Source organism: Neopsephotus bourkii, unplaced genomic scaffold, assembly GCF_033783945.1.
Source record: "Neopsephotus bourkii isolate Nb327-2 ecotype Australia unplaced genomic scaffold, CSIRO-AGI_Nbou_v1 NB_1825, whole genome shotgun sequence".
Classification (NCBI taxonomy): Eukaryota; Metazoa; Chordata; class Aves; order Psittaciformes; family Psittacidae; genus Neopsephotus; species Neopsephotus bourkii.
The window spans coordinates 3,215,616-3,236,409 of record NW_026902298.1 but is presented as its reverse complement, the minus strand read 5'-3'; the positions used below and the strand labels follow the sequence as shown (position 1 = coordinate 3,236,409).

The 20,794-nt window shown below is 38.6% G+C and overlaps 1 protein-coding gene across 37 annotated transcripts in view; it reads right to left on the bottom strand.

The window, feature by feature from the left end:
• DLG2 (discs large MAGUK scaffold protein 2) overlaps nt 1-20,794 on the bottom strand; it is a 1,002,605-nt gene that overhangs the window by 386,950 nt on the left and 594,861 nt on the right. For all 37 annotated transcript variants that reach the window (XM_061343348.1, XM_061343335.1, XM_061343334.1 and 34 more), the window contains one exon: nt 8,891-8,944. In XM_061343348.1, coding sequence (XP_061199332.1) covers nt 8,891-8,944 — 54 coding nt within the window. The remainder of the gene's footprint in view (nt 1-8,890; nt 8,945-20,794) is intronic.

Genomic DNA, 20,794 nt, shown 5'->3' with positions numbered 1-20,794 from the left:
CCTAACTAATGTCTGAAGTCCTCCAAAATGAGGTCTTATGGAACAGGAAAACTCTTTCTGCCTTTCTTATAATTAAAACTATTAAGAGAATGACATCTGTGTTAATTCTCTTACTTCTGACAGCAGCTTTCAGTTAAGATCTACACCTTCCTAAAACAATGAAATCTACCTATAAGTGCCGTCTCAAATCACAAAGAAATGAAGTCTATAGATACATAATTATTCACTTGTACTCTTTATGCTGTGTTTCCCAATTCAGTTCAGAAATGCAACTTCATGAAAAAGTAATTCAGAACAAAATTATCACCATGCAAAAAATAGTTTCATGTACTTGAAAAGCTTTATCAACTTCTTAATTATATATACAAATTAAACATTTTATGCAACAGAATAAAAGCTAAACTGAACAGAAATATTTACGAAAGACAGTGGTTTTGATGGCTTAAGGCCATGGATACCACTATAAAGGCATAACTTCAAGAGGTTATGTTTGCCACTGCGTCCTTGCAAACCCACAGACCCTGCTGATTTTAGCTTACTACTACAAAATGCAGTAATGTTAACTGTGGGTCTGTGGTGTAATATATCAAAACTGACACAAAAACAAAAGCTAATTCAAGGCTAGGGACAGCAAGACAAAACCAAATTCAAAGTACATTTAATTTAGTTCAATTCAAGCAATTCAATTCATACTGACTGAAATTTCCAAGTGCTTCAAGCAACTCTTAACAGGCGTGTTCTGCATTCTGCAGCACATACCAACCTCATGGACAAATTATCTTGGATGAATTAAAAATGAAGTATATCTGGGCGTAGAGGAGGGGTATGTATACACACACACCCCCAAAACATATATGATTTTTCTCAGTGTGATAAAAAATAACTTATAAAGTAATGCCTTCCCTACAGTAGAAACTACAAGGATAAGAAGAATATCCCAATTTGCAAAAGCGAAGCACAATACCACTTTCAGGGGATTTATGTATGTGAATTAAAGACTGCTAAATGCAGGGAATTTGTTTCTCAAGAACACCCATGATCTCAATTAAAATGTAGTAGTCCAAATCCAAAAAGCATGAGGCATTACACATTTCCTATGCTGTGTCCACCTGAAGCAGAGGGACACAGACAAATGTAGGATGGGCCCTTATTATAGTTCAACAAGCTCCTCTCTCCCACTCTGCTAATGGCAATGTTTCAAACAAACGTCCATAGAAAGAGCTTCTTGATTGAATGTAAAGGCCAAGGTTATTCCCAAGCAACTGAAAAAGGAAAGTGTTATAGATTTTCAGAATAGAAATGTGATGGAGTAATTAAATACATGACCAAGAGATGCCTTTACTTGTTGGACTGACAGGATGTTGATATTTTCACTTACATCAAGACACAATGAATGTTTTCTACTGATTTACTGTGTAATATATGTAGCACTCAAATATGGAAAGCAGTGCTCACTCCTGAGCAAAAGAAAAGAAATCCCCCCAAATATGAAGTTGTTTTACTTTAGAGTTGCATTTTCCCCCAGTTAAAAATGATGTAATTGATGAGGCTTCAATATTCAAAACTGCATCCAGAATTTAACAGATAAATCCAGTAAAAACAATTGAAACTTTACACCAGAATCACTTTGGTCTGCTTTGTAAAGCTGTTTCTTTCTAAAACAGTATATTTTAAAAGAAGAGGTATGAAGTATGTTGATTTTCAGGTAGTATAGAAATGGATATGAAACAGAGGCAAAATAAATCAGATTCATAACATCCATTCTGTACTTTTACTTTGTGTTTTGGACAGCAATAACATATTTTTCTGCTATCCATCATACTAAAATCCATTTAAATCATCAGATGACAGGATGAAGTGTTTTCTATTTCTGTATTTTTAAGGGAAATTGTTTTCTGACATCACTAATAGTCTGAAAATATTTTATAAACATGATTTAGATCAATCTTGTTGATACTACTATTATATATATATATATATATATATATATATATATAATATCTCCTTGTTTCCAGTGTAGAAACAATGACATACAGCAGAACACAGTAGTGATTGCCATGGAAAATAACACTGCTGTGATACAATTCAGGGGCCAAAACTAAGAAGCCAAGCCAAGCCAAGCCAATGCAGCTTTTAAAAACTAGCACTAGAGCTCTATAAGATTTAGCTTTCCCATTGTAGTCCATGTTAACTGACTGAAAGAGGAGTGCAAACTACAAAGAATCAAAACTGGTGGTTAACAATCTAGAAAACATAAGAGTCATTCAAGATAATAAGATGTGCAAGCTGACTTTCAAGACTATGATGAAACTCATCAAGAAAGAAGCAACACATTTATTCTGAAGATAAACGGGAAAATAGGCTGCACCTACATTCATATTATCCAGTAAAAGCCTTCAGAGTACTGACTGGCAAGTTTTCCCTGTTCTCTTTACATTCAGGTGTAACTACAGTGCATGACTCCATATGAGAGATCAGAATAGAATTTATTTTTCTATGCAGCCTTTGTTTAAACCTTCATGTACTTCCTTCTACTGTACTAAACCCAGGTGCACTGGCTGATTAGGATCACATAGGAGAAAGCTGATTCATAGAATCACTGAATACCAGGTTGGAAGAGACCTCAAGGATCGTCCGTTCAAACTTTCTTGGGAAAACCACGGTCTGGACTAGGTGTCCCAGCACCTAGTCCAAGTGAAGCTTAAACGTGTCCAGTGCTGGGGAATCCACCACTTCCCTGGGAAGATCTGATTGTTCTCATTGGGAAGTATTTTCCTCTTGTGTCCAGTCAGAATCTCCCCAGGAGTAGCTTGTTCCCATCACCCCTTGTCTTTTCCATGTAAAAAGGGAGTCTCTATCTTCTCAGTAGTTACACTTTAACTACTGGAACACAGTGATAAAGTCTCTCTTGATCCTTCTTTTCTCCTGGGTGAACAAACACAGCTCTTTCAGCCTTTTCTTAGGCTTCCTGCTCCCTGGATCATCTTTGTGGCTCTTCTCTGGACCCTCTCCAGCCCACATCTTTTCTGTATAGTGGGCACAAAACTGAACACAGTATTACAGCTGTGGCCTGAAACTCTACTGTGAGCAGAGTGGGATGATGACTTTATCTGTGCTGATGATGTCCTTCTTGATGTAGCCCAGCATCCTCTCGGCTTTCTTTGCAGCAGCAGCACCCTGGTCCTTCCTATTGAGCTTGTGTCCACCAGGACCCTCAGGTTCCTTTCCACAGAGTTGCTCCTCAGCTGGGTAAATCCCAGCCTGTGCTCCACTCTTGGACTGTGTTTACACAGGTATAAGACCTTACCCTTGCTCCTGTTGAACTTCATAAGGGTCTTGTTAGCCCATTTTTCCAGCTTATCCAGGTCATCCTGCAGGGTGGGTCTCCCTCCTAAGTGTCCACTTCCCCACTCAGTTTGGTATTGTTAGCAAACTTGGTCAGGGACGGCTTAATCCCATCTTCCAGATCTCTTATGAATGTATTACATGGTATAGGGCCTAGTATCGATCCTTGGGGGACAGCTGGTGACAGGTAATCAGATGGAAAAGGAGCTATTTACCACCACCCTCTGGGTGCAGTCGGACAGCCAGTTCCCCATCCATTGCACAGACCACTCATCAAGACTATAATGTGACAATTTCTCTAGGAGGAGGCATCACCACAGCCCCATGCTTGCCTATGCAGGAATTGTCACGGAGCAACTGCCACACTCCAGAAGGGGTCTGAGTTCCCAGTGTCCCTAAGCAGAGATGCAGCAGAACAGCTGCACAGCCATCTGCATGGCCACGCTCAGGCAAGTGTAAAACAATATAAATATTTGATTACAGCTCACAAAAACATAACCTGAGAAGTACAAAACCCACTTCTTTAGGAAAGAACTGGGTGTGTGACTGCACAGAACTCAGCACAGGCAGCACAATTAGCAAAGCAAACCAGTAATAAAACAGCAATAACAATAAACCATAATAATGATAGTAATAATAACAACAACAACAATTTGGGAGAACAGTGGGAGACTGAAGAAACGCAAGGAATTCATTAGGATGTAAAGGAGATTGAAGTACGTATTCCTTAGACTTTATCACTGTGAAAAGATGGGGAGGAAAGTAACTACCATGGTACCTGAGTGAACTTATATCAGTGTTTAGTTAGCTGAAAGGAAAATTAAATTCCATCATAAAATAAATAGGAAGGTTCCCATCAATTTCTGAAAGTGATGCGGCAAAGCCAGCCTTGTAGCTACTTTTAACTTAACTATACAGCATTATGGAAACTAAAAAAGAAGTAAGTAAGGCTTATTCTGTGCAAGAGAGAAAGTGAGATGATTCATGTTATTAAATGAATGCTTCTCATTATACAAAAAAGATCTAAAATTTACAGCCAAAGAATAGAGAACAAACAAACTCCCACAAATGTTTAATTGTGCTTAAAATGCCACGGAATCATTCGTTTTGTACCACCAAAGCTTTCTGTCAAATTTATTCCCACGTCCAAAGCTTGGTGAGCCAAAGTTTTCAAGCCACTGAACCTAGAAACAAGGCTGATTAAGTGTTTCTTCTGTTAGTCGCTGCAGGGCCAAATTATAAGGAATATAGTATAATAATAATAAGGCCTTTTCTTTTGCTCCATTTAAGAAACGAATACTGATGAAAAACAGTCCCTCACAGGATGACTTTTTCTTTCAAACTACTGAGCTGAAGGTTTGAAGAACATCAACAGTACCAAAAGGTTTAATTAAGGGTGTTTAGGTCATTAGAATGTTAATGAGACAAAAAAACACAGTTTACCAGTTGCATACCAGCTGGGAAAAGGAAATTTCTCTCTGTGGACTAGTGGAAACATTACATTTGAAAATGCTTTGTGAATGGTAATCATTGCTGTGTGGCCCCTTACTTCTGAAAACACTCAGGAATGTTTGGAGGAAGGTGGCAGAGAGGATGAGCAGAGCTGTTGTAATGGAAATGCATTGAAGGTACATTGGGTAAAATGAAACAATGAGACAGGTTTCTTATTCTGTTGAGCCAACAGCTAAACAAAATCATGACAAGTCTCCATCTGTTGTGTAGCAACACTAAAAATAGCCTGACCTTGTTGAGGGATCTATCAGGCAAGCAGTTGTGGCTACTAACATCAGAAAAAAATGAGACCACTTTGATTTACCAAAATCTGCAAGTCCACGTTTATTCCTGTGTTTAAAATTTGAAAATAGGTTCTACGTGGCATAAAATGGATTAGTTACCTTTGTTATGATAAGCATAATAAAAATTAGTTATTTCAGAAATAAAATAGATTTTAATAGAAAAATTATATATATATATTTTAAGCAGCATTATTTTTTGCAAAAGCATAAGTGGACAGCATCAACCAGTTGTCATGGAAAGCATCTTAAAAGCCTCCAGCATTCAGAAATCAAAAACTAATATGTCAAAAATTTCCACGAGATGTATCCACTTGCCTTTTAATTTTATTTAACAAGTTAAGTTAGAAATGGTACAGAGATATGGGGAATGCATGTTCAAATGAGAGAATTAAAGGGCAAGCATCTAAGACTGGAGAAAAGCAGGATGTGAGAAAAAGAACGTGATCATAGGAAACATGGTCTAGTTGGTAAGACCTAAAACTTTCTGCCTTTTCCTTCCGTAGGAGGCTCCCTGGACTCCTGAATGTGCTTTGAGGCTTAACAACAGGAGCTGAACAGCAGGGATCTAAGATGAAACTAGATCAGCACCTTTGAGGGTTTTAGACATGCTGCAGTTAAGAGAGAGGATCAGCTACTCTATGCTCACTTAAATCATGGCTGTTCTTAGCTTTGGACAGGCAATCATAGAATAGTTCAGGTTGGAAAGGACCTTAACCTCATCTAGCTCCAAATACTGTAATTTAACTTGGATTCTCTGATCCGTAAAATGATTTGTCCTTATTAAGGGACAAATTACATGTGTTTTTCTGTGGTAACTGAAAGAGAATGATACTTTCCTAAGACTTTCACAATGTGATAAATAACTCTAAGGATACTTAAACATTCACTGAAGATGTCCCTGAGCAGTCTTCTTCCAGGCATGTCAGGAAGTCCTGACAGTGCTGAAAAGGTGCTTGACTCATGTTCATGTTTCAAAATAATCATTAATCTTGCTTTATTTTATCTCTCTGAACTGACCTGTCCAGAACAAAATATTTTAGGGCATATTAGTTAAGTTACATTTTCTGTAAAATTAAGTACATGATGAAGGCTGCGTCAGCTTACTCAGCTTGGGAAGATTTTCCTCTGCCTTTCCAAATGTTCAAGAGAGGGGCAAAGCCCTCATAACATCCCATGGTGTTACAGGCTGTGTTATGGGCCCCACATGGTATTCTGTGCTGTACTGGGTCTGGCTGGGAGGGAGTTAATTTTCTTCATAGTAGCCCATATAGAGCCATGTCTCAGTTTGCAGCTGAAACAGTGTTTGTAACACACCAGTGTTTTGGCTGTTGCTGAACAGAGATTGCACAGCATCCAGGCAATAAAAGCTCAGAGAAAAGAGGAGGAAAGGTGTGTTTGTGTGGTGTGTGTGTCATTCGTTGCTCTGGCATTTGTCTTCCCAAGTAACTGCTCCACGTGATGAAGCCTTGCTTTCCAGGAAACAGCTAAACATCTGCCTGCCCATGGGGAGTAGTAAATGAATTCCTTAATTTGCTTTGCCTGCTCATGAAGATTTTGCTTTCCCTGTTTGTCATTATCTCAATACTCAACTCCTTTTGCTTTCCATTTTCTCTTTGACCCACAGGAGAGGAGAGTGAGAAGAGCATTTAGCTGCTAGCCACAGCCAACCCACCACATGCTGACCATAAACCTGCTCTTGAAAGGTTCACTGGCCAAGGTTCACACACAAGCAAACATATATCTGGCCTAGTGACAACAGCTGCTTCCTAGCAGACAGAATACCATAAAATGAAACCAAACAGAACTTAACTGAACTATCCTGGGAGGAAGAAGGAAAACACAGCTCTCCCAAAAAACCCACAGCCCACTATCCCAAATACCAGGTTGGACGGAGAGGTCATTTGTCCATATGTTTGTCTTTCTGTCTCATTCTGGATAGAATTCAAGCATACAAAACCTGATCAGAAAGAAATGTCCATTTATAGCAAAGGCCCCATGTTCTGTGGGGCACTGTGGTGGCCTGGGCTCAGAAGATATGCTTCATCTTGACATTTCTTATTGGCTAGTCTAAATAAGCCCCACTTTGGTAGTGCTGCTGTGTCCCATACCAAGGGACATAATTCTTCCCATGCACTGGATAAGAGCAAGGTGACTGCTTCAGAATTGTCTATTTTTACAACATCACCTTCTGTTAATTTATTTAGTTCACATCGTGTTGGAGACTGAAACAGCCCACAGGCGCTTTTCAGTCTATTGTCAATATTTCTCTTGAATGTATTTGGTCATTTGTCTTTTTTTTTTCAAGAGAAAGGAACACTAGTATAAAAGTTCAATAAAAGTGTAGAAGTACTGATAGACTGTGTTATGGGAATAAATCATAATGACTGAACATCTTGTCACTGGTGTAATTGCATCTGTATTTAGGAATTCTTTCACCGTAGCTGCAGAGTATCCTGGGCACAGGTCCAGTGCTGGAAATATGAACTGGGGCTCACAATGTTCCTTTTGCTAAATCTAGAGAACACTAAGTGAAAAATGTCTCGTTACAATAGAAAAGCAAGACCTATTGAAAGTGAGACCATAGAGGATGGTTCTGATATTTGTAAGGAGAACTGAGACTCAGAAATGATAGGAAACTTGTTAAGAAAGACAGATGCAAATGAACAGGGAAATTTTAATTTTTCCACCCTTCCCAATGGTTGAAATTCCCAACAATGAATTTCTATTCTACTTTTCAGCAGTGTCATTCTTCTAAATTGCTCCTGGCTGTGATCCTTACATATGTTCTTCACATTAATTTCCAAGTTTATGAACTGTCAGAAACAAACAAGCTGGCCAGGACAACCTCTATTAAACTCCCTCATCAATATTCTTCTAAAAGACGGAACCCAGCAATATGACTGGTGTAGGTGAATAAATAATTAGGCTTATGCATTGGTATCATAAGAAACAGACGTGAACAAAACATGACAGATGAGAGACATTAATTAGAAGCTTTAGAAAGATAACTAAGAGGATGGAAGGAGAAAGATCAGATACTGTCTAGTTAGTTTCGTACTACTTGCTTTTCTTGCCTGCAATCATTTAAGCCTGTTGCTCTCTTTATATGTATTCACTTTGTCTTTGTATCCTTCAACTATAGTTGCATTTACAGTCTAAAATAACGATATCAAATGCTTGTAGAAAAGCAGATTTTTAAAACTCTAATAAAAACATTCATTTATTATAGGATTTTTTTTTGTAGAAGACATATAAAGGAAGAGACATTAATAAGAAAACATGAGGTCATCTAGTTTGTACTGCTATTCATCATGAAGAGCTTTCATCTACAACAGGAAAGTAGACAGATAAATGAAGAGCTGTTTGCACCATTTTAATATTACAGTGTGCATCTAGGTATCATCTTAATAAACTAGGAGGGTACACGATGCTCTAACAGGAGCTATTCATTCTTTATGTTTCTGTAAGGAAGGCTTAATGAAACCACATTTTTTTTAAAGAAAGACTAGTTTTAGTAAGTTGCAGTTTATGTGTTGAAATCTAAACTACAAATTATGTGTATACACTATGCTATAACTCATCTGAGTGAAATTAACACTCCGGATACCTTCTAGAAAAGAAATAACTGTGTAACTGTAAAGGACATGATTAATTGAAAGGTTTTCTTTACAACTTCTATGCAATACTGAGCATAATTTCTGTGGAAAAATAACCAAATTCTATATAGTAATAAAAAAATTAATACTTACATAAGGGATTGTGTCCAAGGTGTCTGTGTTGACAATTATAGGGGCAGGGCTTGCCTGAAAGGAAAAAGAATAAGAGAAAAGAAATTAAAAAAATCTGAAATGTATTAATATTGAAATGTTCATTATGATACAGTAACTTAAAAGGCTGAAAGCCTGTCTTCTCACTCAATTCACATCATACAACTGTATATAACTTTGGGTACTGTTCAATCAATTAAGGATGAAGAAAATAGGTCCTCAGACTCCAAACCACATCTCACTATGGTTTTTCTTTCAATTTCATTAGGCTTTGGCTCAAATGCTGAATAAATAATTACTAGTAATTCATATTTTAGTAGAACTATAAAAAAACATGATGCATTCAGCTTACAATTAGGCGACCTTGGGGTGAGGGTTTCAGCTTCCCTTGCCTTACAAGTTTTGTGTTTAAGCAAAACCAAGGTAATAACCAGATCTTTACAGATGACAAACATCAGAATTTTATGTTTACACAACTTATCGGTATTACGGGTATGTAGTAAATGTATACTTTACGCATACTAGGATATTTATGCTATAACTATGTATTCTCATGATTCATACGCACTCAGCTCATGTTAAGTCTGAAATAAAGAGGTGGTTTAAAAAGATGTGTAAGTCTGTAAAGCTGTCCAACATGACCTTTAATTTATTGATGAAACCCATATCCAGACTAGTTTCCAGACACCTGAAATGCCCTAACCTCTTCCTCTTTCTATTCTGAGATTGAATAGTGGTGACACAAGGCCAAGCTCTGATTTGACCCAGCTCATAATCTTGGCTCAGACACTGGAGAAAACCACAGAGCTGTGAGAAATTGTACAGCCATGCACCATGAGCAAAATGTCAGGGGCAGGACTGCTGAGATGGGATCGTTAATAGTTCAAGAACTCAGGAGGAGAAGGTTCACCATGAAGTCAATGTAGTACAAAAAGTGATGGAAGGCATTTCACTTGCCTGCCTAACAAAACACTCTTCAGCCATTCTATCGAGCAGATGAGTAGCTCATTAGTTCTATTTGTCTACACTGCATATTTGCCAAAGAGTGACTGTCTGTATTTTAAATTTGTATAGACTGCAGAGTCTCTTTGAGCATGGTACTCATGATTACAGCACTGCCAAAAGCACTGATCATATTTCTATTGTCAAGTATTCACTGCAGGATTTCAAAACCTATGTTAACCCAACCCAAATTAAAAATGTAACATTCAAATTCAACAATTCAAATACTTTCAGAAAATCACAGTTTCTTTCCAGTTTTGGTGAAGTTATTGAAAGACAATTCTGTATCCAAAGAAACCGTATGTTACAATAGCTACTGATGATTAATGCCGTTATTTCTCCAAAACTATGTAACCCATGAATAAAAGCTAAACATGAAATACATAAAATTTAGTGTGCATACATGGCATGTATCTGTTATCATAGTAAGGTATAGTTGAATATTAAAAGGCTTAGTATCTGAAAATATATTATAGACACATACCCATTTATTCTCATTATGCCCCATAACACTGAACACTTGGGAGTGATAGATAAAAGCTGAAGGCCATATGATTATAATATTTTTAGCTTTAAGCATATGGAATAATTTATAACTGTATTATCACTGAAGGTTAAGCAAAATATTTCCTTTTGGAATCATAGTTTTTACTTACATTAATATATAGCTCCATACACTTAAAGACTTTGGTACAGGAAGAAAGTGTTTTCTTTTTGTTTCTTCACAATATTTAATCTTTTTATTTTTCATACTGTGAGAAGTTCTAGTACCAAGTATAAATGAATTTTGCAGTCTTCAGAAGGCAAGCATCTTTCCATTGCTTTACAAAACAGAATCTATAGAAATTACTAATGTCTTTCTGTAGTCACTTTCCAAAGAATTCTCATATTATCACCAATCACTTCTAACCCACTGAGGAGCAAACCCTTATGCCCATATCAGATTTTCCTGAAGTAAAGAGATTTCTTGATCAGAAACCAGTAATTGTGTGAACACTGTAAAAAATAACATTTAAGGAATCTGGAATTTCTTTTGGAGTCTCAGTTACTCCTTTTCTTCTTACGAGCACAAGCAGAACCCACAAATCTTTCACACTATTGGTTGCAACTGTTTTCAGAAGGACATTCATAGTGTTGCAGGATCCCTGATCCAGTGCTATACAACTCTCACCGAGATAAGGTTTCTCTTATATGTCGTCAGAATTCACTTAATGCATCTGTGTCTATTGCCTCATACTTCTGTACATCCCCGAGAGGATTTCGGCTTTGTGTCCTTTCTAACTATCCCTTAGATGGCTGAAGACACCAATTAGATTCTTCCCACAGCCTCTTCTTCTCCAAGCTGAACAAACAGCTCTCTCTTTTCCTGAATGCTCTGTCTACCAGACCCAGTCAACGTTTGCTATTTTCCACCAAATACACTTTGGCATATTGAGGAACCTAGAACTGAACACAGTACTCTGAATGCAGACTCATGGGTGATGAGTAGATGTCCCTCAGACTGCTGCCTAGGCTGCTATTAGTGCAGCCCAGTTTGCTGTTAGCCTTCACCACTTCACCATGGCTAGCTCATATGCAAACTTATTCTTCACTCTGCAAAGCTGCTGCCTGGCTGTACTATGCCTGGCTGGGACTGCTGTATCTTTTGTTCTGTCCCAGTGCAGGACCTTTGTGTGGTTACTCTCAGCCCATTTCTTCTGCCTATTGAGATCCCTCTGAACAGCAACTGCCCAACGTATCGTCTGCTCTGTCCAGTATGGTGTTATCTAAAACCTTTCTGACATTGCATTCTACCTAATCATTCTGTTTATTAATTAAGATGCTAAACATCGTTAGCATCGGTATCAACCATGTAGAAACACTCTAACGTGCCATCAGTTACTACCAGACATCGAATTGCTGACTGCCACCCTTTCGGTCTGGTGGTCTAGACAGCATCCTACTCATCTTCTAGTACATCCATCCATTCACTGTCTCTCTCATTTGGCTGAAAACAGAATTTGTACTGAAAAAATGGCTAAGATCAAGGCAAATTACACCTACTGGTTTTCTATCATCCACAGAACTAGTCATCACATCACAAAGTTGTCAGGTTGGCAAGGCACAATTTTACTCTTTGTAAATAGACCTGCTTCTTTGTAATCACCTCCCTCTGTCCTTCATGAGCCTTAACAAGGCTTCCTGGAGGCATCTACTGGGATGTTTCCATTTGTTACCTTCTTCCTTACCCTAACCTCCAGCTTCTCACCTGGACCATCATCCCTTCTACAGCAAAAGTCTGAGCACTTCAGTTGTTCCTTTGAATAGGGTGATCCTTTCTTGCTTAGACTTCTGACAGAGCCTTTAAAGAATTGGCTTTCAAGCTCAAATATCTTTCAGGTTTCATTTTAACACAGTGCTTATTGTGTGTTACTGATTGGAAGAGTTGAACTTAACGCTCAAACTGACAATTTTCTGCTACTGAAGCACTCCTCCTGACCAGACCAGATGGTCATGAGATTTATAGACTGTTTCAGATGGATAGAGCGACTATAACCATTCACTCACAACTATTATCATGTGTTCATTTTTCTTTTCTGTGTTCCTCCTGTTCCTATGTGTGCATGTCTGTGTGGTGATTTGTTGTTTTGTTTTGTTTTGTTTTTTTCCTGGGAAAACTGATTTAATTGAAACATTTTGCTCCAGTCTCTCTAACATATGGTAATTTGAAGAACACTGACCTCCTGAGCTACAACACTGCATTTAAGTGCAGGAAATGGAGATTATTTTACTACTTATGTCCTGTTTACTGCTCATGCTTTAAAGAAAAGTAGGAGGCTTTAATCATGCAGAGTTAAGAAGACAGTTATCAGTTACTGGAAAAAGACCTAAATATAGCGCTAGGTATGCAGTACACAGGAGCATCAAAACAGTCTTGCAGTCACAGTGAAGTTACTCAGTGGACAGGTCAGGAAAAGATCAGTAGCAACAAGGAGTCAGAAGGATTTTACCATTAAGGATGATGTGTCTATGCAGACTTAAAAACACATCACATGCACTGATTCATCAAATTCTCAAAAAAGGATGCCCATACATCTGCACACTTCCTATAGAGAACACTGACAAATCCATCACAACAGTTCATCAGCTCACCAGGAATACTTCCAGTTGTACATAAATTAACAAAAGCATGCAAAAAAATACTTATATTCTCTCGAGAATCTCTGCCCACTGTGTCTTTGAGACAGTGCTGCATCTGATCTATAATACCCACGCACATATAAACTATCTATCTACGTCTGACACTGGGTCAGAAGAATAAATGGCTTTCTGGAAGGCAAAGATAATGACTTTATTTCTAGCTCTGCCCTTTGACCTGCTCTGCAGTCTTAACCAAGATGTTTAATAACCCTAGCAAAACTGGTTTAATTTGGTCAGAGTTTTAAGAGGGATGTTGGTTGGCAAGAACTAAATAATCTATCTCTATGTAGGGAGGTTTAAAATTCTACATGTCTAATTGCCTAACCTGCAGGATGAATTCAGATCAGTAGTTAATTAATTCATGAAAGAGACAGCCCTCTTTTAAGTCAGGTAGAATACTGAGGACTCCCAGACTTTGCAAACAGATTTTAAAGATGGGAAAAGGCCTTTGTGAACACTGTCCTGATTCTGCAGCTGCAAAATAAATCCAAACCAATCACCAAAAGAAGGGATTGTACTGAGTGGGGTGAACTAAGTGGGCCTGTTTTCCCCATTCCTCATGCACTTTCATTTCTGCCCTAATCCTTACCTATACCTCATGTATTATATTATGCTGACAATGTACCATGTGGGCTGTCAGTAATGCTCCCTGCACAGACCTTTTTGCTGCCCATGACTAAAAGCAGTGCTTTCAGCTGAGCCATCTCTGTGCCTTGAAGAAAAGGAATCATACTGACAGCTGCAGTGACAGATTGGCAGAGCGGAGACAAAGCTTGAATAGCTTTGGGGGGGGGAAAATAGGAGTTTTTTCTGGGTTTTTTTTCTTCTTAAAGCAGTTGAGCACAACAGACTTTGTTTCCACAAATACATATACGAGATTGTTCTGCTTGCAGCGAGTCAGTCTAGTGGCTTTTTTAGTTGCAAGATACAGTGAAAAAGCACTTGAAGCCAGTAGAAAGAGAACAAAAAGGCACACAATCTAGTTCATGAACATTTACTCTGCTACCAAATTCTCTACAAGTGTCTGACATGACTCATACCTCCCAGACAAGATGAACTTTTCCTCTACCGTGAGTGCTACCATTATCCTTTTACTTAGAGCATGCACAGTTTTACAGACTATCCATATTATACTGCATTTCCTTCCTTTTGGAGTATTCATAACTCCTTGTTTTAACTGTTTCTTCTGTGCAGTGGTGTATTCAACACCAGACCATCAAACCCCTTGCATAGATATATGGTGACTATTATATAGATAAAGAGTGCAGCACATTACTTCTTAGCCAGAAAACGCTAAAACAAGTATATGATCATCTTGAAACTATCCACCTATATTTAATCCTAGCTGTAATTTTAACTCAGAAATCTCAATTTCATGTTTTCTTGCTAAGCAATTACTCTCATTATCTGCATTATTACATTTAAGTAAACTCAAAGAGGTAGTGAAATAGAGTGTATGCATTACCATTTGAAAGGTAGGTAGAGCTGTCAGTGCCTTATTACCATCTTTCGCAGACAACTGACCTTGTGGACTGAATGTCAGGGTTAAGGGCTCATCCTTCCAGGTAGACATTCTTAAACTTGAATGGTATACTCTGGAATACTCAGCTGCAGCTTTATTTTACTGCAAAGTCTTAGCATTTTGTGTCTCAATAATATGGAGTGGTCCCTACATTTGCAAAGGAATAGGGCACGCTGCATCTCTCAGATAGAACCTGTCGGACTGTTTGAGGCCTTAAAATGGTAACACTGAATTAATTTAAATTCATTGCCTATTTTCAAAAGTTTTTTACAACTGCAAGAAAGAAATTTACATTGACACACAATGGCGTGAAAGAGTAAATGATAATTTAGATGTCAAAATTCTCTGTGATGCTGTAAGGCCTCAAGATCACAGGACACACAGAACTTTTCATCCTATTTACCACTGAATTACAAACTACAGGACCAAGAAGGAGAAAAAGTCATTTGCTTGTTATTAAACAGAAAATATGAAAGATAGGGAGTCTCTTTGAACATCTAAAGAATGATTTTTCAGAAGTCAAAAGCAGCTTTGCTTTCAGGTTGCAGCTGTCAAGAATAGAGGAAAAATGCCTCAAGAAATACTCAGGACCTTTCCATACATGTATAATGTAACCTCATATAAAGCCATTTAATTTAAAGGTAAATAGTGTTTTTGAAAGAACATGGCCTTATTTTTGAGCATGGGGTGCTGTGTTGTTTTTTGTTTAATCTGAAAGAATAATTTTCTATTTAAAATTGTATTAACTATGACATTATTTAAACAAAAAATACTTCAGACCTCAGGAAAACCCAACATTTCTGTGTGGATCCACAGGTGGACAAAGGGAATAGCAAGAAAGCACCTACCTTAAAATTGCTGAAGTTTCACCCATGCAATATTACCTGTTAGCTGTTTGAATTATCTATGATTAACATAATGGCAACTTTTTGCCCAATATCAGATCTAGTGAAGGACACAGAAATGTCAATAGGAAAAGCTTTACAGAGAATGAGGGATAATTAGGGTACATCTGAATTTCCAGTGAAGATATTACTCAACTAAATGTTATTACTCATTAAATTTTGAGGTGATAACCTTCCTATCACTAGGCAGGGTGGATCCATCTGTCTCATTCTAGGATGCCAAATGCCATACTAAGACTCACACAGCTGTCCCATTACCAGATCTCTACTGACTCACAAAAGAAATAGATGCCAATTGTCATACAACAGTGTTCTAGCTTTGAACAGAAATTTAGACCTAAATCCTGTTTCTAGGTTTACTGCTTTAGCGCATGTTCATGGCCTTTTGAAAGTGAATGGGCCATAACATTCATTTATTACACATATCTCCGTTCTGATCTCATCTCCACTCTACTCTAGATCTTTCCCCAACGCCCGTGTCAAAGCACATCACTTAAGAAAATAACAGTTTAAACAATCCAGGCAATGACAGTTTCTGGTATGTTCTTAAATGTGGATATGGAAACTTTAGAATCAAGAACAAAAATAGAAATACATTCCATATGGTACTTTCATAAGGGTATTATCTTCAAAACTCTGACATTTGATTGGAATAATTTATTTTTCAGTTTTGATGTAATTCGTAATAATTTTATAAAAGATATTTGTGAAATCTTGCCACTACAGTCAATATTGGTGGAAAGATAAATTACAATGGAGGGGTGGTACTGAAAACCTAAGAGCTAAGCTAACTTACTTTATATTATGAAATTAAAAAAACAGGTTACATCTTCCATTTTAAACATCAGTGACATTCTCCTACATCTATCAGATCTAAAAAATTTTGGGTGAAAGTCCCTGCATAACTGAAGTTAATGGTAAAACATTGATCTGCTTTCAACAGAGTCAAAACTTAAGGTAATATGTAATATGATATTAGGGCTTTTTATCTCCTGGCAGGATTTGTAGAGTGTGCATGCATTTAGTCAGCTGGTTCATGAAAGCAATAATAAGCAAAAAGAACTTAGAACAAATTAAACAAATTAATATTTGTGTTTGAAATTATTTTGTATCATATTTTAAACCACATTAGCTGAATATCCAGAAATTAAAAATCCGATGGGGAAGGTGGGGAAAGTTAAAACAAAATGCCTAGGTTATCCACAGACTTATTAAGAAGGGCAAATGTCCCATTGACTTGAGCATTCCCATGTTTGATTAAGCTTTAACTTCTTAACTTTCCAACAGTTTGCCCAAGCATTAGCTTTATTAACCATGGGCTGGTACAGACGTAAACCTCAAGAAGAACTGTGCAACAAAAAGAACAGGAAAGTAATCTCAATGGAGTAAAAATTACAATGCAGATGAATACAACAACAAAAAAAGTAAATCTAAATGTGAAGTAGGGAATTTATTTTAACAGAATTATCTATTCAAGACGTTTATCAGAACATAAATTCCAAAGAATTAAACACCTGCTTTTAGAAACTAATCAATTACATCAAGCACTGTATCCAAGAGCCGAGAAATAATGGAATTAGTGCTAAAGAGCACTCACTTCTGCTTGGCAAGAACAGAAGAGACCAAGACTTATTGGTGCTACAGCTCAAACTCTCCATGGAGAGGAAAGAATGGGAAATACAGAAGAAAGCATCTTGAGTTTTAGGAAAGTTTTCAGGTATAACAGAAGTAGCAAAATCATCGTTTCAGCACAGAAGTTTCCAGAAGAGCTGGTAGTTACTGTGGTCCATAAAATGCCTCAACTTTTAATTCCTTGATTCTGGCTAAGTAGGAGCAAAGCTGCTTTGCCAAACGCTTCCACTTAATGAATGTATATCAATTTTACATAATTAAACTTGAATATCTGCAATAAACTCAAATTGGCCTGTGCTGGAGCAAGGAGGGTTTTGATTTTTATATCAGTAGAAGTAAACTTCAAACCTCATGTCCTCTGGAAAAGTTTTAATTGATGTCCCAGAGGGTCTCTTCATGTCCCAGAATCACTACTTGATGAATAAAATTAACAGAATCATTCCAAATATATCACTTGCCGACAGCTTGCTTCAAACCATAAATCACTGCAGGACCACTGCACTCACAGTACGTCATTTCAAAAGATACAAGTGTTTAAAGTGAAGTTATCCAGGGTTTAGGGCAAGTGAGGCATTTTACAAGGTGTTGCCTCACGTGGCATAAAATCCATTTCTCAATGGAGATGGACCGTTACGTAAAACTGTTTGGTATTTTACTATAGGGCTTGCCAACCATTTAATCTCTGTTTTCTCACTGACGTCCTTCTGCCTGAGAGACTGAGCACTCTGTGGGTGACTTGCAGGACAACGCGTGCCAGAACTGCCACTATTTCTGTAATTTTACAGACTGTAGCACCCAGCAGGAACATCACAGGCTGCTGAGCTTAGCAAAGACTCGTGAATGTGTGTAATGCCATCAGGCTGTTACTGAAAGAAAGAGAATGCTCCCTTTAGGACGATGCAATTTGGTTTTCGGCTACGTGGTGGAAATACACACATGCCATTGTATTTTTGGCTTTAGGGCTGATTTCCCTCGTACTTTAAAAATTTGAGCACAGAAATAAAACCAGTCCAATTTCTTGACTTTGTACCTTGTCAATCCTCAACCTGCTACATTCAAGTGCCTCTTTTATCAATATGTCTTACTGAAAAATGAAGCTTGTATTATTACATAATAACAGGATGGTTTGGGTTGGAAGGGATCTTAAAGCCCATCCAGTTCCAAACCCTGCCATGGGCAGGGACACCTTCCACCAGAGCAGCTTCCTCCAAGCCCCTGTGTCCAACCTGGCCTTTAACACTGCCAGGGATGGGGCAGCCACAGCTTCTCTGGGCACCCTGTCCCAGCGCCTCAGCACCCTCACAGGGAAGAGCTTCTGCCTAAGAGCTCATCTCAGTCTCCCCTGTTCTGGCAGGTTAAAGCCATTCCCCTTGTCCTGTCCCTACAGGCCCTTGTCCAAAGCCCCTCTCCAGGTTTCCTGTAGCCCCTTTAGGCACTGGAGCTGCTCTAAGGTCTCCCCTTAAGGAGGCTTCTCTTGTCCAGGCTGACCCAGCCCAGCTCTCTTAAGCCTGGCTCCAGAGCAGAGCTGCTCCATTCCTCACAGCACCTCCATGGCCTCCTCTGGACTGACTCCAACAGCTCCATGTCCCTCTTATGTTGGGGCCCCAGAGATAAACGCAGACCATTATACCTGCCTGTCTTCCTCCTTGTGGTGGTCACAAACATGGAGGTTTTGGAAGCGGGGGTTGCAGGGGCAGGTCTCTAAGGAGAAGTCAGGGCTGCTCTGTGACAGACACAGGAGGTTCCAGCCATCTCAGTGTCAGACCCACTGCAGGACACAGCCCATCAGCAAAGCTGGTGGTGGCTCTGGACCCATCAGATCTGGTGCCTCTGTGAAAAATCAGGCCCTGGTGCTCCATGGAGGAGCAGGGAACACCCTGAAGGCACTGCGGCCTGTAGAGGAGCTGTACTGGAGCAGAACAAGCAAGTAATAAGGAAGAAAAGGGTGAGGAAAAAGGAGCAGCAGAGAGAAACCACCACACCCTGAACCCAACCCCCTGTGCCACCCTCACCTCAATGGAGGGACTGAGTGTGACCTGCAGTAGTCACTGGGAGTCTGGAGTGAAGCTCAGCCTGGCTAAAAGTTGTTTTCCCTAAATGTTTAACCCATTGTAATCTTTGTTTCTCAATACCCAACTCAATAATTAAATGATATCACAGAGAACGGATCATAGAATCAACTGGGTTGGAAAAAGGCCTTTAAGACCATCAAGTCCAGTTGTTACCCAGCACTGCCAAGGTCACCACTAACCCATGGCGCTGAGGGCCTCATCTACATGGTGTGTGAACACTTGCAGGAACGGTGACTCCAGCCCTGCCCTGGGCAGCCTGTTCCAATGCCTGAGCACCCTCTGGGGAAGGAATTGTTCCTAATCTCCACCTAGACCTGCCCTGGTATAGCTTTAAGTCGTATCCTCTTGTCCTGTCACTTGTTACTTGAAAGAAGAGACCAATCACCTCCTGGCTCCATTCTCCTTTCAGGTAGTTACTGGCAATACAGTTAAACTGAAGTCTGCTTTGCGTGCAACACCACTATTCCTCTGAAATTTCACTGCAGAACAGATATTTGTTCAGTATCTTTTATTTACTCATCCTATTTTCTGATAAATCTACAAATAATTTATTGGAGGTGAGTCTGGAACAGCCAAAGAAAGTAAAAAGCAAGGTGTTTGGTTATAAAAGAAAATGTCAACTTGAGTAGCAGAAGCAACAAAGTGAAAGTGGAAGCCGGGCTGCAGCCACAAGTAAAATCACATTATTGTGTAAAAATGGAAACACATAAAGTGACAACTGATTGTTGTTCATCGAGAAGCTTTCCACAGAGAATCAAAGCTATGCCTTCTTCTTCTAACATATAATATGTTAAGATGCTGTCAACTTCTTGATTCTCAGAAATAGCATTTACAAAAAAGTTTCAAAACACAAAGAACAACATGGCACTACAGGCTTGTGGAATAATGAAACCATGTAAAGGGGCTGAACCTGGGATGAGTAGCAACAGCACCATAAACCAGCTCTACAATATGCCATTGCTTAAGTAATGAAAGAGCCTGAGGCCATTTTAAGTCTGAGAGGCATAAACAACATGACTGGAGGGTACAGCAACATTGACAGTCTCCCAAAGAACTTGTAGAAAACCTTAAAAATACACCTTAAATCAAAATTAGGGTCTTGAAGAAATTAAGGCAATTCCTGTCAAGTAATAATCAAGGGAACAGCATCCTTGTGAACCTAACAAATTTAGATTAGGGGTGCAAGTAGGTGTATCAATGCTAAAAAGACAAACTTCAGAAGCTGGATTAAAAACAGAAAGGAAGAAATGTCAAAAAAATGTTTTCGATGTTAGGAAGGATGCTGAGAAACACTTCAGATCAGTAAAATCAGACTTGACCTGTTTTTCAATAAATATTTTGCTATTTTTAACATGGGAATATTTTTACATTTCATGCCAAGGGCAGGCAAGCACATTTTAGACACTGCTACAACTGTGTGTCAAATTCATCAAACTATAGTATCATCTCCCTAGAGGAGAGAGAGAAGTTTTGCTGCCTAAAACTCTTTGTATACACTTCAACTAAGCACTAAACTACACAATGTAGGCAGTACCAACATTCTGGCAGATGGGCAACATGACCTGTGAGGTCA